The 26,622-nt window shown below is 61.0% G+C and overlaps 1 protein-coding gene across 13 annotated transcripts in view; it reads right to left on the minus strand.

Annotated features, from left to right (window-relative positions):
* KCNT1 (potassium sodium-activated channel subfamily T member 1) overlaps positions 1 to 26,295 on the minus strand; it is a 60,670-nt gene extending 34,375 nt beyond the window's left edge. For 3 of the 13 annotated variants that reach the window (XM_072748159.1, XM_072748158.1, XM_072748157.1), the window contains exon 1: positions 538 to 880. In XM_072748159.1, the coding sequence (XP_072604260.1) occupies positions 538 to 692 (155 nt within the window). In that variant the 5' untranslated portion in view covers positions 693 to 880. Of the gene's footprint in view, positions 1 to 537; positions 881 to 11,833; positions 12,000 to 14,805; positions 14,965 to 16,967; positions 17,182 to 26,084 lie in introns of those variants that run through there. The other 10 variants (XM_025981978.2, XM_025981975.2, XM_072748160.1 and 7 more) reach the window with 9 other exon arrangements.
* Positions 26,296 to 26,622: the final 327 nt, after the last annotated feature.

Here is a 26,622-nt window from a genome sequence, read left to right on the forward strand (position 1 = left end):
GCTGCAGAAGGGCCTGTGATACCCCCTCCCCAAGAAACTGGCCTCCTGCACCCTGGCTGCCTGAGCTCCAGGCATAGTCCCAGCTCCAATCTGCTGTGCAGCCTTTGGCCAGGACCCCGGCCTCCCTGGGCCTCATGCTGCCCACCTCTGAAGTGGGGATGCAGATGCTGGCCCTGTCTCCCCACAAGCAGCTGCCGGAACCAACAGGAGTGGGGACTCAGGGGGCCAGGGCCAGGCTGGGAGCAAGGAGCCCCCTGGTAGTGTCTGGGTCCTCTCTTCCTTCTCCCCTCCAGTCCTACCTGCAGGCCCACGGTACCAGCTACTGGGAGCAGGAGTGTGTGTGTGTGGGGGGAGCACAGGCTCTGGGCCCCTGGGTAAGGGTTCCGAGCGGGGAACCCAGCCGTCCCCCCCTTCCCTTCCCTTCCCGAGGCCGCAGGCGACCTGGCAGGTGCAGCCGAGCAAGCCCGTGCGGGATGCGAGCGGCAGAAGCAAAGCCCCTCCCGGCGGCACGCGGGGTCCCCAGGCGCGCGCCCCTACCTCTGGCCCACGTCGCTGCCCACGGAGCCCCCGCCGCGGGCCGGCAGCAGCGGGCTGAGCCCGTGCGGCTCCTCCGGTGCCGAGGCTCCGGCCGGGGCGCCCCCCGGGCCCGCCTTGCCCTCGGACGGCGAGCGCGGCAGCTTGGCCCGCGCCATCCTGCGGGAGCGCACGGGCGGGAGGCGGCGGGGGCGGCGCTCCCATCCCTGCGCCCCGCCCCGCGCTCCCCGCGCTCCCCGCGCCGCCGCCGCCGCCGCAGTGGATCGGCCTGGCCAGGCGGGGGGCGCCGGGAGGTGGGGGTGGACGCCGAGGAGCCCCGGCGGGAGGGGTCTCGGCGCCCCGTGGCCAAGGCCGCCCTGTAACGGAAGTAGTAGTAAGAATCACGACAGTCACGGCGGCGCTGGGGGAGGGGCGCAGTAGTGGCGCTGTGACAGCTGGTGGCTCGCGGCCACTCACCTCGGCAGGCAGGAGCCTCTGAGCCCAGGGAGCCCTGGGGCTGGCCGCCGGCCCAAGCCACAGGCGGCCTGCGTGCAGGTCCCGGGACCACCAGAGTGGGGAGGGGGGCTGGGGATGGCCGCCCCGAACTGCACCCACCTTCCGGGCCTTACCCCTAGTGCCTGCTCAGGTGGGGTGGGTGCACCCCGGCCAGGTGGGAGATGCACCCCGGCCAGGTGGGAGATGCGTGTTCTGTCTTCCGAGCTCCCCCGTTCCTTACCTCCCTGCTACCTGTCCTGTATCTGTCCTGGAGCCCAGGGGGCACTCACCAGGCAGGGCCCAGATGCCGGACTGGGCCCCGGGCCAGGCACGAGAGCCCTGCCTCCAACAAAGCAGCTACTCTGAGGAGCCCTGTCTGTGCCTCTGCCCTGCTGGGGTGGCCCTGGTCACCCCACAGCACAGGAAGAACTCAGGGACACAGCGCTGATTTCGGATTTGCAAAGTGGGGAGATGAGGTGCTGAGGTAGGAGGTGGCTTCCCCAGGGCCGGAGGCAGGGGGCAGCAGAGCAAAGGCCCCGGGAGGTGAGGACGGCCGGCCGCCAGGTGTTGGTGCTGGGGGTGCCAGGCTCTGGCTGGAGCCCTGTTGGGTGCAGGGGGTGCTGAGCTGCACAGCTATCCTCCACAGTGGCCAGGGGCTCCAGGCCTTCTCGACCTGCCCAAACCCTCACACCCAGACCACAGGCTCCAGTTTGCCTGGCTTACGGAAGGTCTGTGGGAGGAAGGTGCCCACCTGCCCAGGCACGGTGGTCTCCCCACTTGGTGGTCTCAGCAAACCCCCAGCACCTCTGGACTGCGTTCTCTGTTAGGAATCTGCCCTAGGGGAATGAGGTGTTTATGTGGGCCAAGCCCCCTGCCTGCCCCTGGTGGGAAGGGCGAGGACATGGTGGCCACACATCACCCTTCCCGTGGAGTGACACGGAGCGTCTGTGGGTGATGAGCGCTGGAAGGGCTCCTGCCGGTGAGCGAGATGCAGGATGTGGAGCACAAAACTAAGCAAGTGGGCTTTGGGCAGTGCTCCATGCCTCTCCAGCTCTGGGGCACTGGCCACTGGGCTATGCCCTGGTGTCAGTCAATAATGGAGCAGTGCTGGGTGGCAGGGATGCTCACCTGGCCACCCCAGCAGGTGCAGGGCTCCTTGGGATGGGTTTTCACCCACAGACAGGACACAAGCTCATGTTCCTCGAGCAATGACTGTGAGCGGCAGCCCGGCGGAGAAGGCACCAGGCAGCAGTGTCCACCTGAACGAGCACGGGCCGGCAACACTTCCCAGCCACGGCACGGAGCCCACACATCTAGCCTGTCCTCTGAGTCGCCACAGCTGCTGTGTCCTCCTGTTCCTGGACTTTGAGAGGGCAGTTGGTCCTCATGGAGTGATGGCTGCTGCAGTCCAGGGGAAGAGTCAGGTGACGGGGAAGGTTTCTTCTAACATTGTATGATGTGACCTAATGGAAACCATTGGCCGATGTGCACAGGACCACCAGGCAACTGTCAGTGCTGCTCCGTCTGCCCGTGGGTGGCAGAGGCCCTTCCAGCTGGCCCGCTGCATCACTTATGTAAGGTTTGATTTATTTTGAAAATGATCATCCAGTTTAGAAGATGGTCCATTTCCTGTATGTGGAGGGGACACCCCCCACCCCAGGCATGGGGCAGCAGCCCGAGGTGCCATGTTCCCTGACCGTGGCTCACCATGGGGAGCATCCCCAACTGTCACTCCCACTAGGGTCAGACATGCTCGAGCACCAAGGCTGTGGCAGGAGGGGCAGACAAAAAGAGCAGTCTCCCTTTTCTCAAGCACTACAAATGCTGCTTCACTCCTGCCACAGACGAGCAGCCCGGTGTGTGTGGGGGGCGCAGGTCGTCATTTTGCATCTTCTGTGCCAAGAGGGGCTGGGCTGGGCACAGGAGGAGAGGACAGGTGGAAGTAGCCAGGCTTCTGGAGGAGTGGATGGCGGGGTAATCCATCAAGGCTGAGAGAATGGGTGGGTGCTGGCGCCCCAAGATGGGGAGGAGGGGAGGAGCAGATGGGGCAGGCTACTGGCTCCACTCTGGACATCCTTCAAGTGCCTGCCAGACACTGTCTTGTGGGGCGCTAGGCGCCCACGCCTGGCACTGTGAGGGCAGCTGGCCTGGAGAAGGGCCTGGGAGCAGGTGAGGCCTGCAGGTGGGATGCCTACAGGTGGGTGGGCAGGTGGGAGGGCTGGCCCGGGAGCCTCTTGAACCCGGGAAGATGCAGAGACTTAATGAAAGGTAGCGCCGAATAACTCAAGTGGCTGGCAGAGCACAGGCCAGGGTTGCAGGCTTTCTGGAGCAGCAGGTGCCCTGCCGCTGAAGCCAAGCTGGTGTGTGCCCATGGGGTCCTAGGGATCCTCACCCACAGCCCCACATCGGGAGAGGTGGACTGGAGGGTATCCTGATCACTGTCACTGTCATCTGGCTGAGGTGGTGCCTGGCTGTCCCCAGATGGAAGCAAGGCCTCCCAGGCTGCTGCCCCGGGCCCATGAACCTCAAGCCCATGAAAAGATGCACAACATCGCCAGACTAGGGGAGTGCAAATCAGAAGTGCAATGAAATGCCACTTCGCTCTTACCAGGATGGCTGCTCTCCACACACACAAAATAAAGGTGCCGGCCCAGATGTGAAGAAATTGGAACCTTGTGTTCTTTCCTGGGAACGTGAGATGCTATAGCTGAGATGGAAGGGTCTGGAGCTTCCTCAAAGAACTAGGGTTACCATAGGATCCAGCAGCTCCACCTCTGGGTACATGCCCCAAGAACTGAAAGCAAGGGGTCAGAGATGCTTGCACATCTGTGTTCATTGCACTGTTACAACAGCCGAACACGGAAGCATCCCAAGGATCCGTCGACAGAAGAATGGGTAAGATGTGTTCCGTCCACACCACGGACCATCACTCAGCCCTAAAAGGAAGGAAATCCCGGCACCTGCTATGCTGTGGATGGACCTGAGGACACAGCGATGAGAGATGAGCCGGCACAGGAGGACAGATGCTGTATAAGCGGGAACTCCCAGGAGGCCCCAGAGGAGTCGGATCCACAGATATGAAGGGGGGGGGGTGCGGTGAGGGACGTGGCCAGCGCTTCATGGGGACAGTTTAGTTTGGGAAGATGAACAGGTCCTGCAGGGGACGGCTGCATGATGTCAATATGCCTGGTGCCCTGAACTGTGCCCTCTAGAATAGTTAAGATGACAAATTTTATGTTATGTGCATCAACCACAATAGGAGTTTTGGACAGAAGGTGCAGGTCCCAGCTGGAAGGGCTCTCACTGGACCAAGCTGGGACTGGCAAAGATTAAATCAGGGTGAAGCAGTTTCCTGCTGCTGCTGTGACAAATCACCCCAATTTTAGTGGCTTAAAACAACACAGATTAACCATCTCAAAGTCCTGGAGGTCAGAGTCCTAGAATCCAAGCGTGGGCAGGGCCGGTTCCCTGAGGAGGCTGTGGGGGAGGGGATCCCCCCTCCTCTGCCAGCTTCTCCCTGTCCCTTCCCTGAGGACCCCATGGCAACGCGGGGCCACAGAGATGATCCAGGAGCCCCCCCCCCCCCTTGAGAGCCTTAACCTCATCAAGTCCCTCTTGCAGCTGAGGGAATGTGCCCCGGGGGGCCAGGGACTGGGATGTACCCGTGTTGAGGGGACGCTGCTGGATCTATGTGACTCTCTGGACAAGCACCTCGTTCCTGGGAGGAGGACCCAAAAAGGCAGCCACTATGCTGCCACCACTGAGTCCGCCCTAACATGCTGCCTCAGTCAGGAAGCTGACAATGAAAGAGAAACGATGGTGCACATTTTCCTGCCTTTTCATCAAGAATGACGGGTCAGGGTGTGTGACCGGCTCCCTCGATGAAGGAGAAGCTGCACTCACAGAAGAGCGTGTCTCATGCTCAGGGATGACACAGGACGAGGCAGGTGGGGTGCAGGCAGGGTCTGTGCAGTGCCAGGGGTGTGCCACCAGCTGTGGCAGTGCAGGCCACCTAGGCCACAAGGCAACATGGCGGCCATGACGTCACCTATGGCGTAGGCCATTCTCATTCGGTTCTTTGGGCCTTTGGACCCCAGAGCCAGAGCGCGAGGAAAGGTGGAGGTGGAGGGACAGGCTGACGTGCCCTGGGAGAGGTGACCAGATGCACACCGATGGCGGGATGCTCTTCCGGGGACAGGCTTGGTGTATCAGCCACCTTTGCTGTGTAACAAGTCACCACCAACTTTGTAAATTAAAACGACTTCCCTGTAACTCACCGCTGCAGGGGTGAAGTCCAAGCACAGCATGGCTGGGTCTTTCCTCAGGACCTCTGAGGCTGAGGCCCGATCAGTGGGGCTGGGCTCTCGCTTGCAGCTCTGGGCGGGACCCTGCCTGGCGGCTCACCCAGACCCCGGTGGGATTTGGTTCCTGGCGGCAGTAGGACGGGCCTCCATTCTTGCTGGCTGCCAACCGCTCAGCTCCGGAGGGCTGCCTCATACCTGGGCCCGTGGCCCCTCCATTGCTAATGCCCATAGTGGCACACCAGGTGCCCTCATGCCCCAAATTGCCACCTCTCCCACCTCCTGCCAGAGAAAACGCACCGCTTTCAGAGGGCTCGTGAGGTTAGCCTGGGCCCACTCAGATCATCAACTTTCGATGAACTCAAAGGTAGCAGATTGGTCACCTTCATCCCAAGGCAGGATCCCTTCTGCCACTTGCAAGGAAACAGCACAGATGGGGTGGTTTATGCAACAGAAATGCAGGTCTCAGGTCCTGGAGGGTGGATGCCCAGGGCCGCTGCGCTGGTGGGGTGGGTCCTTCTGGGGCCTCCTCCTCCTCTCCTGCAGACGGGGGTCTTCTCTTTGTGCCTGTCTCCAAATTCCCCCTTTCTAAAGGGCCCCAGTCATATTGGAGCAGGGTCCCCCTCGACCTCATGAGCACTGATGACCTCTGATGACCCTACTTCCACACAAGGTCACCTTCTAAGGCCCTGGGGGGTGGGGATTAGAAGTCAAACATGTGACTTTCATGTCACTTTCAGAGCGAGGTTCAGCCTCTGACACCGCGGAGCATCTCACAGACCCGGGTGTGACTTGTCATCATAGTCACAGTTCTGGGCAGCCATGCAGATCTTGGGGGCCATGCCCGGTAGGAGCTGGGCTGGATCAAGATGGGTTCGTGGGTCCTAATAACCAGACAGGACACGATACTCTGGGCTGAGCAGACTGGCCACGAGGGACAGGCTCTCTCCTGTCCACCAGGCTGCCCTGCTCGTTTTCCCAGACCATTCCCCCGCCCCCCGCCCCGCACTGGCCACTCTCTCCCCTCCATGCCCTTTATCAATTCCCAGACCCAGCACGGAGTGTGGATCTCAGGAAGGCCCCATCCATGCCACCGGGAACGTGCTTCCAAGAGACACTTCCCAGCAAGAGGCTGGCCGGGGTGCTTCACAGCTGGGGCTTCCGTACCCCACACAGAAACGAGGCGACTCCTCCCCACATTTGCTTCCCCAATAATTCTCTGTGCTCCAGTGTGCGAGTGTCTGCAGCTGCCATCGCAGGGGACACCCCCCCCCAACAGATCCTCCTGCCCAGTTCTGAGTCCACAGTCAGTACTGCTAGGCTAAAATCCAGGCATCATGGGGCTGTGCCCCCCAGAGGCTCCAGGGGGACCCCCGCTGCCTCTGGGGGCTCCCGTGTCCCTTGGTTCATGGCCACATCCCTCTGATCTCTGCCTCCGTCCTCATGAGCTTCTCTGTAAAATCTCCCTCCGCCTCTCTTTACAAATTGTGGTAAAATGTGTATCACGAGATTTATCGTTTTAACATCTCTTGCGTCCTTATGAGGACACTTGTGAGAGCACTTACGGCCACCAAGGTACTTTCCCATCTTAAAATCCTTACTGGGGTCCCACCTGCAGTCTCTGCCATCTAAGGCCATGTTCATGGTTCCATGGGTTAGGATGTGGACACCCCTTGAGGGCTAGCATCTGGCCCACCTGGGAGGGGTCCTGGGCCCTGCCTAGCTGTCTTCCTGGGGCAGCTCCCCCAGTCTGCTTGCGTGCCCCATTCCTGCCCGGAGGGTCCAGAGGGATGTGAGGACTGGCATGTGGGGGTGCTGACACCACACAGGGTCGGCTGGCTGCCTGGCCGTGACACCACATCTCCCCTCATGGGCATTATGGCCACGGCTGGGCTCAGCTGGAGTCCTTAGCCACCCTGCCCTCCAGAAGGGGACACAGGGCTGGGGTCCTCCTCGCTGCTCCTGGACCCTGCCTAACTGCTCTGGAAGGGGCCCCTGGAACAAAGGACAGACTGGCCAGAGAAGCAGAGAAAGACAGACAGTGAGCTGCTAGTTAGTGGGAGGGGTGGGGCAGGGCCTCTGCAAGGTCTGGGGGTCCGCAGGGGCTGGATGCAGGGGCCATCCACAGGGGACCTCACCTCAGCCTCTGCGGCCCCAAAGTAGGCTGAGGGACCCACTGAGGCTGGAATGGGGATGGGGAGGAGAGAAGAAGCCAAGACTTGGACTCCCAGGGGCCTGGGGGTGAGTTCCTGTCCCTAGAAAAGGCAGACAGGGCCTCTCCAGGCTGGGGGGGTGGGGCTGCCCCTGGGGACCACATGGCTGTGAGGAGGAGCTGGGCCATCTATACCTGTCCTTTTGGACACCCATGCACCTGCACAAGGCCCCAACCCCCCCCCCCCCCCCAGTGCAGACCCCTTCCCCACTCTGTCCTCCCCTCCCCCCTGCTGTTCCCTGGTTGCAGAGTGGCCTCTTTCCTGGGCTCTCATGGGGGTCAAGGTCACAAAGGACGCAGGAGGCCCCTACAGCCCCTCCTCTGGAGCCCTCAGAGCCAGGAGCCATTGTTTTGCCTGCATGGGAGGCAGCGGCTCCAGCTCTGGGCTCACCCGTCCAGTGGGAGGGGGCCTCTTTTCCGGCACTTCCGCTTACAAGTGTATTTTCAATGTGAGGGAGGACCTGCCCCGGAAAGCACCCCAGCAAAGGGACGGGCCATGTTATTCACAAATTCCATCCACCCTCCAAGGGCCTAGGGTCCCACTCGACAGGGTCAGGGCACCCCCCATAAGCCCACAGCGGAAACTCCCTTAGTGACCAGAGAAGGGGGCAGGTGCCAGGTCCCTAGGTCCCTGGCTTCTCAAGGCCGCCTGCCCCCCTGCCCCACTTTACCCTGTGACGGGGGGGGGGGGGGGGGGTCAACCTTCCGGGGCCACCATAATTGGGAGACCTAAGACAACAGTCCTGAGACCAGAAGTCCGAAATTAAGGTGTGGGCAGAGCCACACTCCCTCTGGAGGCTCCTAGGGTGGGTCCTTCTTGCCTCTCCTTATTCCCAGGGCCCCTGCTGCTGGCCTGGGGCCACATCCCTGCAGCCTCTACCCTTGTCTTCACGTGGCCTTAGCTGTGTGAGGATACTTGTCCCAGGGCTTAGCACCCACCCTAACCAACATGTGCAGCCGGGTGTGCCAACCCAGCCTGGAGGGCACAGGGCGCTTCAGGCAGGCTCTCCCTTGAGCTTCTCCTGGGACGCCCTCAAAGCTTACAGAATTTGAAGCCAAAGCACAGCTGCTTCATCCCACAAAGGGTCACCTGCCACTTCTGTGGTATCACCTCGTACCCCCCAAGCCCACTGTGGATGGAACATGTGCATCCCCCCCGCCCCCCATTTCACCAGTGTGATGCTGTTAGGAGGGGGGCCCCGGGAGTGAGCGGAGTCAGCTAAGGCCAGAGAGCTCCCTCTGCCCACCACGTGAAGACACGGGAAGGCAGCTGTGACCCGGGCAGAGGGCCATCGGCAGGACAGTACCGTGTTGGCACCCTGACCTCCGAGCTCTGGCTTTCAGAACTGTGAGAAATTAGTGTCTCTGGTTTAAGCTCCCTGGTGTTTTGTCCTGCAGCTGGAGCTGACTGCGGCGTGGCCTGAATGCAACAGCCTCCTGCCTCTGTTCCAGGTGGGTGTGAGGCGGGACGGTCCACGAACGACATACTTCCAGTGCTAAATGATACACTGTGGGAAGCATGCACATCAGGTGCCAAAGGGAATTATAATTTGAAACCAAAACGGATCATGGTTTTTGGGACTCTGAAGGGTGCAGGTTGCCCCCTCACTGGGTGTCTGTGCCATGCCCTGCACTAATTCGGGAGGAACTGAATTCTGAGTCACACACACGCATCTCTGGATGCAGGCATGGAGGCCAAGATGCATGCTGCCCTGAATGGTCCAGGGGCAGGATGGGGAGCGTGGCTCCTGGGGGACTCCCAGACACATCCAAGGCATGGGCAGGGGGCTGCTGGCACATGGACCAAGGCTCCCCCAGTTCTCAGAAGACTGAGCGGTGTGCCCGGGTCACAAGTGCACACATAGGTCCCAGAATCCGGCTGACGGGTCTTGCACACATGGACCTGTGCTCTCTCCACGGACCTGTGCTCTCTCCACCCCCCACCCCCACTGTGGTCCCTTTACTCTCCATCTTCCTGCTGCTCACCTTCCCAGGCTGCGAGAGGGGGCCCCAGTCCCCCCACTTGGAGGAACGCACGACCTGCCCCCAGGAGCCCGGTCTCCAGAGGGGTCACCTGGCCATGTCCCAGGCCCTTGCTCCCTGTGGGGGGCCCCAGCCCGCTCACAGGACCCTGGGGGAGACGCAGGTAATGAGCCCTGGGCCTGGGAGGTGACTGGAAAAACCACGACACAAATTTTACTTCCTAAAAGCTCCTTGAAACTCCCAGAATTGGCCAGAACCTGGCGCCACCCCAAGCTTTTCCTTGATTCAATCATGTCCCAGGCAGACAGAACCCCAGAGAAGCAGCCTTGTGGCGTCCAACATCAGCTCCCGGTGCCCATACGCCGGCGCCCTGGCCACAGCTCTGACGGCATAAAGCCAGAAACTGCCCAGACTGTGCATGGGGGCTGGGGGCACGTAGGACTGGATCCTGAGGCAGGGGGCAGAAGGCCTCGGGATTGAGGTGGGGTAGAGCCACGATGGATGTAGGGATTTTGAGTCTGAGTCAGGGGACCAAGGACGAAGATGGGGGAGCCATCAGAGAGACCATGTGACAGCAGGCAGGTGTCCGGGGGCAATGGACTGTGCAGGGGTGCCTGGATGCTGCTGTGGGTTGAGCAGGGTCTCTGGGGGCAGGTTAGGGGTTTGGCTTTAGCTCCATGTCCCCCCTGTCCAGGCACCATTCAATCCTATTGTGCACGGAGCTGACGTGGCAGGGGACCCCCAACCAGGCTTGGGCCCCACCAGCTGTGTCCTCGGAGGCCTGTGAGCTTGCAGTGGACACAGGCCGCCAGCCAGGGTAGAGCAAGGAGAAGGTGATGGGGCAGAGCTGGGGTCCCACCCTGACCCACCCTATGGAGCCACCAGCCCAGTCCTGCCCATGAGTCATGGTGTGGAACAAGAGGCAGACCCCCAGGAGGCCTGAGCCCAGCAGTTGCATGCAGGAAGGACCCAGGGTACCCGGAGCAAAGCAGCGGGGCTCCTCCAATGTCAAGCCAGCCCCTCCTTTGGCCTGGCCAGCACGGGTAGGGGCATGGCTATGGTCACCCTCTGCTGGGACAGTGCCCTCTGCATTCATCAGTCCACAGAGGACCCACAGGTGCAAACCGCAGGCCAGCCTGTTGTCCCTGTGGCTTCCCTCCACAGCCCCCAATATTCCCCGCACACCCCTCCAGAGGAGAGCTCCCCACAAGTGCTTGCTCTCTCCAGCTCTCAGGAGTGTCCTCTGCCCTGGGCCCTGCAACAGTAAGAACACGTCCCCCACCCCCAACGTGCTGCCCTCCCAGGGTGCTTCTCCCACATCTACAGGAGCCCCAGGTGGGGGAAGGACCTCGGGGAGCAGCCTGGGATGCTTCACATCCTGCGAGCTGTGCCTGGGCTGGTGCATCTCAGGAGAGGCTCAGTAACGTTCACTTTTTAACAATTATAGCTGAGTTGCAGAAGTTGCTGCCCCTCAGGAGGGCAGCACTGTTCCAAGAGGCCCCTACTCCAGATGGGCTTTCACTCCACACCAGACCCCTTCTGCTTGGCTGACCGGGAGGGGCACGCATCCTGCAGAAACCCCAACCCTGCCAGTTCCTCTGTGCACCCAGGCAGGCTCTGAGGGTCCCCAGTGGACCGAGCATTGAGGAGTCCCTGCCCCAGGGGCCCTGTCTGTCCATCACTGGTGCAGCAGGGCTGGCGGGGGTCTGTCCTCTGCTCCTGCAGTGCAGGACTGCTTGTCTTCCCGCTTCCCAGCTTGTGGTGTGAAATAATATTTGGCGTTGCTCAACTCCAGAGAAACAAGTCAGGCTCCATCCTCTGCTGTCAGAGGAACGAAGGCAAACAGCTGAATGGGGTCCTTCTGGATGGCATCCTGAACCCTGGAGGCCTGGCCTCTGGTCCCTCCTGCTGCCACCCGCCTCCCAATCCTCAGATGCTTCTCAGAGTCCACCCATCCTCCACACAGATGCCTGGGGAGAGGAGCGGGCACTGACCCTGACATGGCCTCCAGCTGTTCTGGCCCCTGCTGGGCTGGGTCCTGGCCAGGCAGGCAGCTGTGGAGAGCAGGTGATCAGGGGCATGCAGGCCAGGAGTGGCCACATGCCAGGCCATTTGTCCTCACCTGTGGCTCTCCCCACCCCAGTGTTCCCACAGTTCTGCTCCTTGTAGGGGACAAGGCTGTGGTGTGACAGCCCCTGTGTCCTCCCATCCTTGGGGCACAGAGCCCACCTGCATCCTCCTGACTTGGGGGGTGGGTGGGCCTGAAAGCCTCCCATCCGCATTCCAGGAGAGGAGGTGGAGAAACACTTACCATGACAAAAGCCCCTACCTGAGTCACTGTCTCCTCTCTGTGACCTTGTGGGGTGAAGGGCTGTCACTACCCCTTCCAAGAGGAGGGCTCAGAGTGGGCCGGGCCTTGCAGCCTCCAGCTCTGAAGCACTCAGACTCCTGTCTGTTGCCCAGACAGCTCAGGTGTCCAGGGCACAGAGGGTCAGCTGTGGATGGGGGTGGGGACTGCTCCTTGGTTCCTGGGCACAAGGCCAGTGAGCTGTCCCGGATGGGGTGGGGAGCCCTGAGTCCAGGCCTTGCACGGTACAGGTGCACTTCTGCTGAGAGCCCTGCCCCGCAGGCAGTGGTGAAGGTCGCCCTGAGACCTTAGCTGCTCCCTGGAAGGTCTGTGAGCTCTGGCTCTGCCCTCCTCCCTTGCCTGGCCCCCTCCCCGGCCCCCTAGAGGCCAAGGCAGCCTCCTTGGCTCACGTGGGCTGAGTCCCTCCCTCCCTCCAAGGCCACAGCGTGTGAGGCTGCAGTGACTCACTGCTGGTGGCTTTATTTCTCTGGAGAGCAGGAAGCCCACAGCCCTTCCCGCCCACTCACAGCCTGCCAAGAGTCAGGGCAGCTGCACCCCCGCTCACCCTACAGAGCCTGCCAAGGCGCACAGAGGCTGCAAGTGGAGGGCTGGGTGAGGAAAGGGCCCCAGGACAATGCTGCTGATGGTGTGTGGGGTCCCCTCAGGCCCCCAGGCCTCATGATACAGAGAGACAGCCTGTAGTCCCAGGACGCCATGCCAGCACCCTGACCCCAAAACATCCTTACAAGGTCTCTATGTGTAGAACGGGTCCTGCCTCCATCCCCCACTTTGGGATTCAGTGATCCACAGCACAGAGGATGAAGAGGGGACTGAGGGAGAGGCTCTAGGGATGCATGTCACAAGCATCCAGGAGGGTATCTCCAACAGTCAGGCCTCCCCTGGCTCCTCCTCCCTGAGCTTGGGGTACTCCTCAGAGCACAGTCTGGGCCTCCCTGCGAATGTGTCCTATGGATGGGGGTCTCAGGTGGTCTCAGCCACCCCCACTCCCCAACAGAGTCCTGGCTTCCAGCACTGCCTTCCCTTTAAGACCTAAGAGCACAGCCTGTGAGCAGGAGGGATTCATGAGAGGGACAAGGCCACACTTGAGCCAAGGAAGTCTGAAAACAGAGAAGGCCTTCTGACTGGGGTCCTGGTACAGTGACTGCCAGGGGGTAGAGGAAAGCTCCCCACCCAAGCTGGCTGCTCCTGGAACCCTGGGCAGTCAGCACTGTGCCTCACAGGCTCCTCTCTGGACCCCATGTGAACAGGGGTAGCATCACCAGGAAGCCAGCAAGAGATGTGCAAACAGGAAGCCCTCTCCCCACCAGGGAGCCCCCTGGATCCTCCAAGGGCCATCATCTCTACCCAGGCCCCATGCCCCCTCTCTGGGTGAGTAGGGATAAGACCTCTAACCATCCACTCCTGAAAGCAGAAAGATGTGTCGCTCTAATCATATCAACCACAGGCACTGGCATTTATCGATGCAACTGGAGGCCTCGGGCCTAGTTGGGGCAACAGACGCCATTCCTGCCCACGTTGGAAAAATCCTTAGGGCTGCTGTTTCCAAGACTTAACTGAGACCCAGGGGGGTAGGCGCTGAGGGGCTGGCGCTGCCTGAAGATGCTCAGCACAGGCGTTTGACCCAGGAAAGCCGCCAGCCCTGCCCTGCATTCCAGGGGGGCAGGAGAGCCCCGACCACACCCAGACACCAGGACCCTCCTGACCCCTCTGCCTCCCCAGAGAACAAAGTGGGACTCTTTCCTGGGCGTGTGCTCTCGAGTGGGCTTCCTAATTACTGCAATACTCAGTCCCACAGGGGGAAGCAGAGCTCAGAAAGCCCCTCTGAACATATAGCCACTCTGACGGTGAGTGTGGAAGCACTGTGAGCATCTCTCTCCTCCCCACTTATGGAGAACGCTACCAGACGTGGTGTGATCTGGCCGGATTCTTGGTTTCTGGTGGGCGGCACAGTGATCTTAAAACCTCTTTCCACACGCTTTGGCCGCTCCTCCCAGGCACAGTCCTTACACATAGACCTCATTCACAAATGTGACTCTCCCCAGCTGAAGCTTCAGCAAAGATCATCCAGAGGGCTCCTTCTGCATCTGGCAGTTTCAACCTGCGTACCCTATGTGCTGACGGGAAGGCCTGCGTCATGGGAGGACCTGGACCCCTACTCGGCTAGTCCTCGGCTGGACGGGGGAGGACCTGCAGGTGCCAAGGATGGTGGGCGAGGGGAGGGTGGGCGGGCTTGACACATGACACAGGAAGCGAGGAGAACCGGCTCCTTCCCAAACCCCACAGGCTCCAGCCCCGCGTGAGTCCCTGTGCTGCCTTCACTGGCAGGCGTAAAAGCACCTCCCCTGAGGCTGACAGAGCTAAAGTGCTGGGTGTTTACCCAAGACAGCTATTTGGGGAAAAGGCAGAGAAAAGCAACGTTTCCTTCAGCTTCCTGCCAGCTCCCTGGGCAGATGCATTATTCCCAAGAGCTGGTTTTGCTGGTCTCTTACCAACAGGCTCGGGTTCATTTTGCTTTTCTCCAGCCAGCAGAATTTGAGGTGAGGGAATGTGGTCTCTCCTGACCCCCCCCCCACTCCCCTCCCCCCCATCCCCCATAAGTCACCAAGACAGAAACCTGAAAGACACTTCCTTGGCTAATAATAAACAGCCCCAACCAGAGTCTGGAGGACTCTGGAGGACTCACCACCGGCTTGCTTCCGGCCCTGGTCTGTTCCTGTCCCCCAGAACGGAAGAGCTGCGAGTGGGGCTGGGGCCCAGGGGGCGGTCTTCCAGAGGATGCCCCATCCCATCCTCCGGGCCCTCCCCTAAGATGCCCCCCCCACCGCCCAGCCCCCCAACTTCCCCACCGGAAGCCCGGGAAAGTTGAAGGGTAGCGGCACGCTGGCCTTCAGCACCGTGGACAGCTCCGCGCAGCCCGCCCCCCTCCCCCCTACCTGTCGTCGTTCTGGAAGGACTGGTCTCCCAGCAGCAGGTCCCGGAAGCGGTACCGTGGCGGCAAGGGCAGCACCTCCGAGTCCAGGTCACTCATCTTGAGGCTGGCAGTGTCCGGGTGCACACCGTCCCCACGGCCGCTGTCCCTGCCGCCAGGCTGCCTGCGGGCACACGCCAGCGCCCCCTCAGCCTGCGCTGTGCTCGCGCCCCCCCCCCCCCGCCCCGCCTCCCGCAGACCCCTGCTCCCCCCGGCCCCCCTTATGGGTCAGCCTAGAGAGGTCCCAGCCTGCATCCCCCCATTCCCCTCCACCCCCTCATTCCACAGACGCGGCCCCCTGCATGGGTCAGTGGAGAGAGATCTCAGCCTGTACCTCTAAGTAACCCCTTCCACCTCCCCCCTCCACTGTTCCACCTCCCACAGACGCCCTGCACCCTCCCCCTCATGGGTCAGCCAAGGGAGGTCCCAGCCTCCATTCCCCAGGATCTCCTCACCCCCACTCTGCAAACCTCCCAGCCCCCCCTACACAGGACAGCTGAGAGAGGCCCCAGCCTGCACTCCCCTGTCCCCCCCAATATCCCTCACCCTCCCCAGACCCCTGCCCCCCTCCTCGAGCCCGCCCCTGTCAGCCCAGAGTTGCCTTGCCCACACTCCTAAGTACCCCCTTCTACCTCCCCCACCCCCAGCCCCATGCAGGCCCCACCTCCTGTAGACCCCCTGCTGGGTCAACCAGGCACAGGTTTCCCCCCTCCCTGTCCCTGCACCCTCCCTCATCCCTGCCTTCTGCCCCTCCTTCCACAAGTTCCACCCTGCCTGGCCAGCATATTTTCCTGGGCCTGCACCCCCCCAGACCCCCTCCCAGCCCAGGCCCTACCTCCCACAGCCCCTGCCCTGCCCTCTGCAGCCCCACCCTGCCTGCCAGGCCTGCGGGCCATGGGGATGCACACCGGCCTGGGGTCATTCTAAATCACCTCCAGGGCACAGGAGGAGGTTCCTCAAGACCAATTCAGCATTATGAAGCCCTCCCAGCAGCCCCCTCCACAGTCCTTGCTGCTGAGGCTGTCTGCTCAGCTCTCCTCTGGAGCAAGAACACCTGTGTTTGACTGGAAGACTCCCAGACCCTCAGGCTACTGGCGGGGCGGGGGGGGGGGGGGGGGGGGGGGGGGGGGGGGGGATGACTGACCAGGAGACTTAAAAGGTCTTTGTCCTTGGCATCCCTGGTGATGATTGGCTTGGCTTGAATCAGAACCTGGGAGAGGGTGTCCCTGGGGGAGGACAGGACCTCTCTGGGCCTTGGCCCAGCAGCCCATGCTGGTGTCACCTGGATTCTGAGACCACAGAGACCCCTGCCCCATCACCTGAGTTGAAGAGACCTGGCTGTGGTGTGTTGGGGGCCAGACTAGGCAAACCGAGGGGGTCCCTGGTGGCCTGCAGCTTTCTGAAGCACACGCATGGGTCTTCCAGGGCTCCTGCCCCTTTCCTGGGCCCATCTCTCAAAGTGAGTTCTAGCTAGTAACCCATAACACAAGGGGGTAGGTGCCAGCAGAGCCACCTCAGGCTCCTGGCCTTCTAGGGCAGCAGCCCCCAAAGCCCTCTGCACATCAGCCCTCTCTGCTCTCCAGGTGAGAGGATCACTAGCCACCCCTTGAGTCCCCACAACAGCACGGTGGCACCTGACCCAGCAGAGCAGCTGCACATTTCTTAACGCATCCTCACGCACAGATGTACAAACAGAGACCTGGCTCCTGACCTCAACCAGCACCCTGGACTCCTGGTCTTCTGGCATCAGTTGACCTTCCAGGTGAGTCCAGCCCCGGGTCACCCCCGGGTGTTTCTTCCCAGATAGCCCATGATGGGATGCTTGTGACAAAGCCAGAATTCTCCCCTCACCGCCTCCACCTGCTAGGCTCACCCTCACCAGGCTCCTCTAAGAGCCAAGACCCCACACCAGCTATGGGTGGGCCCTGGGCTGGGCCTCCTGGGCCCCTCCTAAGTTGCTGTAGGGAAAGCAGGAGGAGCTGGGGGACAGTGTTCTCTGCCTCAACAGGAGGACACAGGAGTTGGGCTCTGGGCAGGGTGATCATACTCCCCTCCCTCAGCTGGGAAATTGGGGGCAGGCTGTGCCCAGAGACTAGGAGTGGCTGGTAGAGGGGGGTTCTCACTCACCTGGAGCACAAGGTCCACACAAGCAGTAGGCAGGCCAGCGGGTGCCAAGAAACCCTCCTCTCCTCCTCATACCCCGAGGGGCAAGCACATTCCCTGAGCCCCCAGCGAGGGCCTGTCCCGTGCTCCCTGTCCCCTGGATGCACAACAGGGGGGTTGTGGCACCCCCATCCCATAGCCCTCGGAGCTGCTCAAGGACTGCCCCAGGCCAGAGCTGCAAGTGGCAGGCGCAGGCCCGACACGCCCGCGTGCTATTTTCCCAGGTTATAAGGTCAACCCTGAGGATCTGGCAGTGTCTGAAAAATAACATTTTCCTAATTGCATCAGTGTGCCTGCATGTTTTTCCTTAGTCACAAGCTGGCCAGGCTGTGGGGAGGTGCGGGCAGGCAGGGGACCACGTGGCTGGAGCCTGGGGGCTGTCATTTCTGTCCTGCCCCTCTCTTGCAGAAAGCCTCTCTTGATGGCAGTACCCCGTCGGCTGGCTCCCGGGGCACCGCTGCCTGGTTCCTTCCCTGTTTTGAGCAGCTGTGGGTTTTCTCTCTCCCCCAGCCTCAAGGCCCAGGCCTGCGGGGTCCGTGGACGAGCTCAGAGGGTGGATCCTCTGCTTCAGGGGAACGTAGGGGACAGGAAATACACTGGCGGTGGGGAAGGCCCGGGGCGGGTGATGAGGGTGTGGGGCCCCTCCTCCCTGACGGTGCCACTGTGACACTCGACACTCAGGCCAACGTAGTGTAGTGAACAGACCTCCCAGGCCACCTGGCATCCTGCCTTGTTCCCCCAGCAGAGTTGACAGCCAGGGCCGGGTGCTAGCTGAGGGCCAGGGTCCAGGGGGGCTCCTGGGAAGGTGCCTGCAAGTAGGAGGGGCACGGCCGAGCAGTGCTCCCCAAGCCATCAGGGTCTGGTTGAGACCTCCCCCTAAGCCCCAAGGTGTGTGTCCCTAAGGGCTTCCAGACCTGTGGGAGCGACAAGCTGTCCAGTCCCTGCCAAGGCTGAGCGAGTCTGGGCGGGGCAGGAATGTGACCCTGGCTCAGCTGCCCAGACACAGTCCACAGGCCCCCTTCCCTCTCTCTTCTCCCTGCCTGACCTAAGGGAGGTGGAGAGGAAGTCTGGGAAGCCTGTGCCCATTATCTCTATGTCTCCTGTCACGACCACACCAAAGATGCAAAGATGTGCTGCTTTCTATGAGAGCTGAGTGCTCTGGCAGCCTCCCCAGCTTTCATGTGCCCTCAGGACAAGACATGGAACCCCATCCCTGGGACCTGCCACCTCTTGGCGCCAGGGCACAGCAGCCCCCTGGTCCTCGGGCAGGGTAGGGGGTCCCCGCTCCTCCTGGGGACTCTCAGGGCACACACACAGGAGGCCCAGGCAGCAGCCAGGGGTCCTGAGGACTTGAGGGTGGTTCAGTCCCATCCCATCAGGTCACACTGGGTGGCCCCTGGGAGTCATCACCCCTCTCTGAGCCTCAGGCCCCTCATCTGTAGTGAGGAGGCCATCCATCCTCCCAAGCTGGTTATAAAGAGGCAAAAAGGAGGTGAGTATGAGAGATTTAGTGTAACCCCCAACACAAGATGGCTTAGTCTGCTTCAGCATCTAATCCAGGGCTGGCTGGCAGCATCCAGCCAAGAGCCGAGCATCAGGCTCCTTGGGATGCCCAATGCCCTGCTTGCCCTTTCCAGGTCAGCTGGAGGCCCCTTTGGGGAGCTTGGATCTGTAACACTGACCTGGGGGACCCAGCCAGAGAGGCTGGCAATGAGAAGGGAGGTGCACGGCCTGGCACATGCGAGGGAAGTCCTCCTCAGCACTTTGGTGCACATGTGGTACCCTGGGCCTTGCCAGCAAGTGCCAGCCACATGCCAGGCACCACCACTGCAAGGTAGGGCACAGGATCCCAAGAGCAATCTGCGTAGAGCCAGGACTCATATTCCTACGGTCTGAGATGAGCCTAAGGAGCCTCATAGAGTGCCCGCAGTTAGGAAGTGGCCCACTGGGGTGGGGAGCTATCCTCTTTACCACCAGATGCGCTGGCTGCCTTTGAGAGGTGAGGGGAACCACCAAGAGCCAGGGATTTCTGCTTCTCTTCCTCTCACATCTGCCCACTTGGTGCTCGAGGAGTCAATCAGCAGGACTATGGGAAGGTAAATAGCCCAAGACCTGCTCCTCCCACCAAAGGCACCAGGCCCTAGTGGTTTTATGCTCAAGCTCTACCCTCTCAGTCAAATCACTCCAGAGCCCATAAAGAGATGGAAGCTACTCCGTTGATTTGCCAAGGCTGGCCCAAGCCCATCACTGCGATCGCACATGCACAGAACCAGTGCTGATGCCGGGCAGTCTCCCCTGAGACTCTAAGTACAAGCAGCCAGAGCTGCTTGCACAAGTTTGCCAGAGCAAACTCTCAGCAAATGGGATCTATACTTGGCCAGAATTAAGTAGAATGTGTATCTTAAAAAAGCATGACATGCTTCACTACACTCAGAAATTCAAGGAGGATGTCCACGTGGATCATATTGGCAGATACAGAAAAAAACCTTCAAGATTCAAAACCCACTGATAAGTCAGATGTAGAAAGAAACATTCCCAAGTTAACTAATAGCAAAAAGAATCTTCCAGAAATCTAGGCCAACATCGTGCTTGTGGTGAAAAGGCTGAACTGTTCCGTCTCAACCTGAGACGCCAGTGCCTGCCCCGGTGGGAGTCCTGGCCAGCTTGCCAGACAAAGAAAACAGCAAGAGCAATGAACACCAAAGAGAAGAAACATGGCTCTAATGGTGTGTGGCCGGCACAGCTGCTTATCTAGAAAGCCCAAGAGAATCCACTGAAAAACTATTATAACAAATAAGAGCCTCTAATAACCGGGCCCCACCTGAGCACATCCCACAAGCCAGGAGGAAGTGCAACAAGGTGGCAAGTGTCTCGGGAAGACCCTGCTCTCAGCGGCCACGTAAACCCAAGGCTCCAGAGCCGACAGACCGTTGGGGACACCAGACAGGACGAAAGGGACACCCGAAGCTGGAAGCTGTCACTATCAGGACGAGGTGCTCATTCTCCACAGGGTGATCAGCTCCCATTGATGCACAAGGTCAATTTCTCAAGATGTGACTCATTGTTTCTGAAATTCAGACCGAAAAATAAACGTGCAACAAGAGCCAAGATGGGCCTTGCAGCTGTCAGGACTAAGAGCCACAGCTGTGGGAGGCCTAGGGTCTGGTGTGAAAAAGGACACGTAGTGGGGAGCGGAGGTGGCCATGGCGGTCCCCTACCACACTGATGGGACATGGAGACATGCACCTGGCCTGGGGGGCTGGTGCTGGAAACTGGGTACTCAGGCCATGCTGCAGCCAACACAAGACCCCACCCCATGGCCCCATACAGAGGAGAGGACTGGAACAGGGTGCAGGGAGAGCTGTCTGGTGTTGAGAAAGCATCTAATACTTGAAGACCAGAGCACATCAAGGAACAGAACAGAGGACAGAACTATGATCCCCAGGGACAACTGCTGGCACAGCCATCACCACCAGGCCACCCGCGGGAACACCTGCAGGTCACGGGGGAAAGACACACAAGCACAGATCAACTCTGAGGAAGGGCAAGTGGCAGGTCAAAGAACACACAAAAATCGGCCAAGTATACGTGGGAAAGCTTTCCACCTCACTGGTTGCTGGGGAGACAGTCGGGTGCTGTCATGTGCTGGCGGCCACGTGCGGTCTGAGAATGCCCACAGCAGGGAGAGAGGGTGTGCACCCAGCTCTCGGGCCCATGTCTGCCGCGTGGATACGGGAAGTGCCACCGGATCTGCGTGGGCTATGATGCAACAGTGGGGCTGCCCCACCCCATATTTCCACCGCTGCCTCAGGACGTGGCTGTGAACAGTCTGAACGCACGCTAACTCAGGACACCACTGTGCTGAGAACACGCACATCTGTGTGACGCACATGGACACAGATCTATCAACACAGAAGCGTCCCTTCAGGGGCCCCTATGTTAAAGGCAGCACTCACTCCTCTCCAGAAAGAACCTCCACAAGAGGAAGTTCTGTCTGGGCACCCTTGCCTGCCATGCATGGACTGTCCCCACTGCACGGCGACCTCGGGTTAGGAGTGGCAGCAGGGATGAGAGGCCATGCTTTGCCCACAGTGCCTCACAGGAGCCCAGGTCACGTGAGACCCATCACTGGAGGTCAGGACCACCCCTACCCCCAGCTTCCCCAGGCTGGAGCCCCAGTCTCCACCCCCAGTCCTGGGCTCACTTCCCAGCAGGCCTCTGGGGAGAAGCTGCTCCTCACGCCAGGTGTGTGGTGTCCTAGGAGAACATTCTTTCTTCCCCCAGGGCTCCTTGCAGGGGTCTGCACTGCTTACAGTGCTCAAACTGTCCCAGGGCCTGCAGGGATGGAGGGGCATCTCCTGTAAGGGAACTGGTCCCTCTCCTATGACATGCTCCTCTGTGGTTCACATGCAATTCAGAATTCCTAAGCAGCCTGCAGAGCCACATTTGTCAGAGGCACAGGGAATGGGGAATCTGTGCACCCGTGGATGCATATGCGTGCATGAGTATGCCTGTGAACATGGGTATGGGTGTGAGCACATCCTCAAGCAGCCCAACTCCACAGCCAGGAGAGTCGTGAAGACACAGCAGCATGGTCGGGGTGGGGGGCCATGGAGAGCTGGGCTTGGTGCCCGGGGAAGCGGAAAGCTGAATCGCACTGCTGACCACAACAGAAAAGCTAAGTGCTTCCTTTGCACAGTAATTAAAAAGCCTGAGCCATTCAAGCTACTCAGCAGCAGGCGGGCAGGCATCTCTGGGGAACGTCCACCCTCTTCTCAGGGCAAGGGGCTCTGACTCAATGCTATGGATGGCGGCTCCCCACCATCTCCCAGAAACGTCAAGCTCCAAAGTGAAAGCTCAGAAGGCAGCTGGGAACGGACACTTCATGGCAGCTTTCTCTGTGCACCAAGCAAACCCAGAGGGCGGGCAGGCAGGACCCGGGAGTGGTGTGGACACAGGGCCTCCGGCCCAGGGACCTATCCCCACCACTGGCCTTCCCTGAGCCCAGATCCACCTGTGAGGATGCAGAAACCACGGGGATTTGCAGTTCCTGCCTGCCTGCCCATCTGCACTTGGGCCTGCCTTTTAAGGAGACCCTCCCCATTGCACAACTCCCCCCACCCCCCACAAGAAGGACACAGCGTGTCTGGGGCACTCAGGGTCAGGCGATAGGTCCATGTCCAGATTACTAGGCCTACAACCCATAGCTGATCCTGCTCATGAGCTGCATCCCATTCTCTGGCCAAGATGCCCAAGCACCTGCCCCTCCAGCTGGATGCACAGTGGCTGCTTGGAGGTGCCCAGTGAGGGGCTCCACCTGGGGAAGGGCTGCCCATCTGTCTCTGCCTTGCCCCTGCCCAGCCCTCAGGACCACCACAGGTCCCCGTGCTGGCCACACTGAGTGCCTCTGAGAACTGGCATGGCCAGCAGGGGTACCCCGGGGCCCTATCTGGAACGGAAGCCCAGGTAGGGCTGTTACTCTGCCCACGCGTGACACCTTATTCCTGGCAGCGCCTTGGCTCTTAGAGCCACATGCTCTCAGCATCCAAGAGAGCCCAACTTTGTGGCCGGCCTCCCTGTCCTCTGACACTGGCCAATACCTCCAGGGTCATATCTCACCAACGCCCTGAGGGCACCCCCAAGGACTCCACGCTGGGCTGTCCACCTCTCCAGGGCCCTAGGCCACTGTGAGCCCACAGATGTCACTGTCAACACCAGCACAATGCCCCAGACCGCAGCCAGGGTCTCCAAAGGGGCAGTCACCTGGCTGGGTGGTGTTCAGCTTCCCTGAGCCTTGCTGTCCCCATGACCCACAGGGTAAAGGAGGACCTCTTCAGGCCACCAGGTCCTCTAGGTCCTCAGCCACTGGACCTGAAACCACAGTTGCCTGTGTTCTCCCCACTGTGGCCAGCCTCCTGGCACCACCCAGGGTGGTAATTACACACACTCCATGTGGATGCTGAACCTGATCTGCTCTCCTACCCCACCTCTTGTCCTGAGCCCTAGGGAGAAACAGGAGATCGTGCTCTGTCCTGATGTGACAGCTCCAGCAGCTCGGCTACTTGGCAGGGACAAAGTGGACAAAAGTGACATGCTAGGATGCTAGCACTGTGTCTCAGCCACCTCACACATTGGTAGGGTCCTGGCCATGGCACATGCGGCTGCCCAGCAGCCTGGAACTGGGTCCCTTGGGGCTTCTGGATCTCTCTCTCTCCTCCGCCCTCCATCAGCGAAGACACAGTGGCTGCCCTTCCCCTCAGGGAACCAGAAACAGCTGAGGTCCTCAGCAAGGAGCCTCTGGCCCAGTCACTGTCAGCATGTTGGGCAATGCCACTGGCCAGCAAGAGCTGGCATCTAGGGTGGCTGTCATGTCCACAGGCCTCCAGACCCCACTGCCCCACGCAGAATGGGCCAGAGTGAGTACATGAAGGATTCTTGAACATGTACCCCTGTGGCAGCTCCAGATGACAGAGCCAACTTCTGCAGAAGGCCTCTCCAGGGACTCTAGTCTAGGGAGCCAGCCCGGCCCTGCCTCCAGCCCCCGGAAACATTCTAAACCCACCAGCACCTAGTATGAGCCTCATGTTGTGTCCACAGCGGAACAAGATTTTAGGTGAGCATGTGGGTGGCCTCATCCACACACAGCCCCCCCCCCCCCCACACACACACACATCAGAAGCCCTGACCCTGTCCCGTCCAGCTCTCCTCCTGGGACATGTGAGCACAGAGCCACATACACACTCAGGTCTGGCCACTACCCGCCCAGCAGCCCCCTGCGTCCACAGGGCTCCGGACACTCTCAGGCAGACTGTCCCAGGGCTCAAAACCTGGGGCTCATCAGAGAGAACAGAAGCACTGGCACTCTGAAGGCAGGCAGCCCTCAGGGAGCGGCCTGCAAACCCCTGCCTTCCCTGGAAGCCTAGCGAGAAAGCTCGGGGAAAGAACTCATGCCCAGTCACTAGCCTTTCATGGGAAAAGGAAGTCACAATGACAAAGCCCAACCTCAGCCACCCCACGACCTTCCTGGGTGACTCCACGTGTTACTCAGATGTAGATGTGTGGACAAGCTAGCTGGTGGACAGAACTGCATGCCCGGAAACCGTGGCGTAGCTGGACGGGCAGACACAGGTCACACCCACAGACCAGCCCCCAGACAGAAACACAGCTCCAAGGGGGTACTCCCCGCCTCTGTCCCCCTCTCACTCACCTCTGTCTTCCTGAGCTGCTGCAAACTCTCCCGGCCAAAGGCAGACCCTGGAGCTCCCCCACAGTTCCCCAGGACAGGAAACTGCCCTCTTGCTGGCCAGAGCTATGCTGTACCTCAAGCCCTGAGAACCTTTCCCACAGGGCCTGGGCCACTTCCTGCTGCCTTGCAGGCACTGCTCCCTAATATGGGCCTTGGAGGGCTGGCCAAGACCTCCGGCCAGGCACATACCCTGGCAGGATGCCAGCCCCGGATCTTTGCACCCTCTGCCATCAGGGTGCATAGGGTGCCACACCAGCCCTCTGTGGGGAGGGGCAGGGCTGCGGGGAATGGGCAGTTTTGGGAAAGGCCAGAGGGCTTGGACCAGAAGGCTAGCACTGGTTAGCTCTGGGGCAGGACAGGGCCTCCCCAGGCCCCTGTACCTTCCATAACAGCTGTCACTTGCTGGGGAAAGAAGAAAATAAGGACTATATCCAGTGATCTTACAGGGTGGCTGGGGCCTGGGATCCCACATCCCAGGGATAGACCTAGGGTCCAGACACCAAGATAGAGATTCCTGTAGCCTAGAGAGCCAGAAGCCCTCCCCAGGACCCTCTGTGCTTAATCTTACAGCCTGGGGGCTGGCCGCCAGCAGCAGGCAGGGCTATCCCACCACCCCCACCTCTGCCTAGAACCACAGCACTGTTACTGATACCATGCAGCACCTTTCAAAACAGAATCCCACCCAAGGTCCAGAGATGGAGCAAAGCCAGGCCCCTGGACTCCAGAGCTGCCCCTGCTGTGAAGCCTGGTACAGGAAGCTGCCCCACAGAAGCTCCCCAACCCAGGCCCTCATTCCCCCCAGAAAGCTCTTCCTTCTCCCAGCTGCAGCCTATCTCCCTAACCCAGCAGCCTTGTCGCAGCAGCTCCCACTCCAGCCCAGCCCCACCTTCCTTGGGCGGTGCAGGGATGGCCCTTACCCAGCCTGACCTTCCCTAGGGGGGCCCTCACCCAGCCTCCCTTTTCCCGGAGGTGGATCTTCACCCAGCCTCACCTTCTCTGGGCCCTCCCCGTCCAGCCCAACCTACCATCCAGCATGACCTTCCCCCAGGGGCTTCCCATCCAACCTAGCCTGCCACCCAGCATGACCTTTTCCGGAACCTCCCCATTCAGCCTGACCTACCACCCAGCATAACCTTCCTTTGGTTGGGACAGCAGCCCATCAAGTCAGCTAGGACTCTGCCTTCCCCAGGCCTTGCCAAAGCGATGTGCCCTCTGGGCCAGTCACCTGGCTGGACAGGAAAACGGCATCCTGGGACAGGTAGCCTGGGTGAAAAGTGGCCAACCGTGGCTGGCTCCCAAGCCACCTAGAAGCCATATCAGCTGGTCCTCTTCTCACCCTCTTGGGCAAACGGGGACCACCCCTCCCCCTCCCAGAAAAAGGATAAGACAATACTCCCGATTAAAAAGCCAGGACTCCTGCCCTTTGCGTAATTGCACACCTGCCTCCCACAGCCCATCTGGGTCAGTCCTGGGAAGTGCGGCCCTTGAACACCTGCTTCCGTGTGGAGTATCGTGCCACTCCCCCACCCCCGGTTTGGTTCGGTGGAGGCCCGAGCAGCCCCAGCCCCCCAGGGCAGCACCTCCTGGCGCCTGGGAGATGCTGAGGCACCTGTGAGCGCCCGCGTGGTACAGACGCCAGCCCCGCCCTCCCTACCCCCTCCCCTCACCTCCCCACTCCCCGCCTCTCCCTCCTGGCGCCGGGTCCTATGTCCCCGCGGTAGGTGGCGGCGGGCGTGGAGGTGGACCTGGGCTGCGGGGGCCCCCAAGGTGAAGGGGGTTCTGGGGTGCGAGGGTCCTGGGGTCCCTCCGCCTGGGGAGGGGCGCACCGGCTGTACCTGGGGCCGCATCGGCCGTCGTCGAACTCGAAGGTCCGGTTGGTGTGGCCCCTGCCGCGCGCCCCAGGCCGCGACCCCCTGGATGAGTCTCCCGGGCTGCGCGCCCCGTCGGGGAGCGGCATGCGCGGCGGGGGCGGCTCGAATCTGGATCCGAGGGAGAAGCTTCTGCGCTTTGCTGCTTTCCCCCGAAACACTGCACTTTTCTCTCCCCAAACAGGAAAAAAACGGCTGTTCCAGGGTCGGGGCTCGGGCGCCGGGCAGGGCGCGCCCCCTGCCTGCCGCGCGGCGAACGGCGGCGGCGTAGGGCCGGGCGGAGGACGGGGCGGGTCCCCGGTGGCGCGCGCGCAGGGCCCCTCGCCCCTGCTGGGGGGCCTCAGTCCTCGGAGCAGACGCCGCCCACCCGTCCCTGGAGGTCAGCCCCAGGAGGGCACCGGCACCTATAACGGCCCGAGACCCGCGCGGCCCTGGGGAGCGAGCTGAGAGGGTGGCGAGGATGGGGGGCCCAGGGCAGGCGGCGGGCACGGCGGGCAGGGAAGCC

This window comes from Vulpes vulpes, chromosome 2 (genome assembly GCF_048418805.1).
Source record: "Vulpes vulpes isolate BD-2025 chromosome 2, VulVul3, whole genome shotgun sequence".
Lineage (NCBI taxonomy): Eukaryota > Metazoa > Chordata > Mammalia > Carnivora > Canidae > Vulpes > Vulpes vulpes.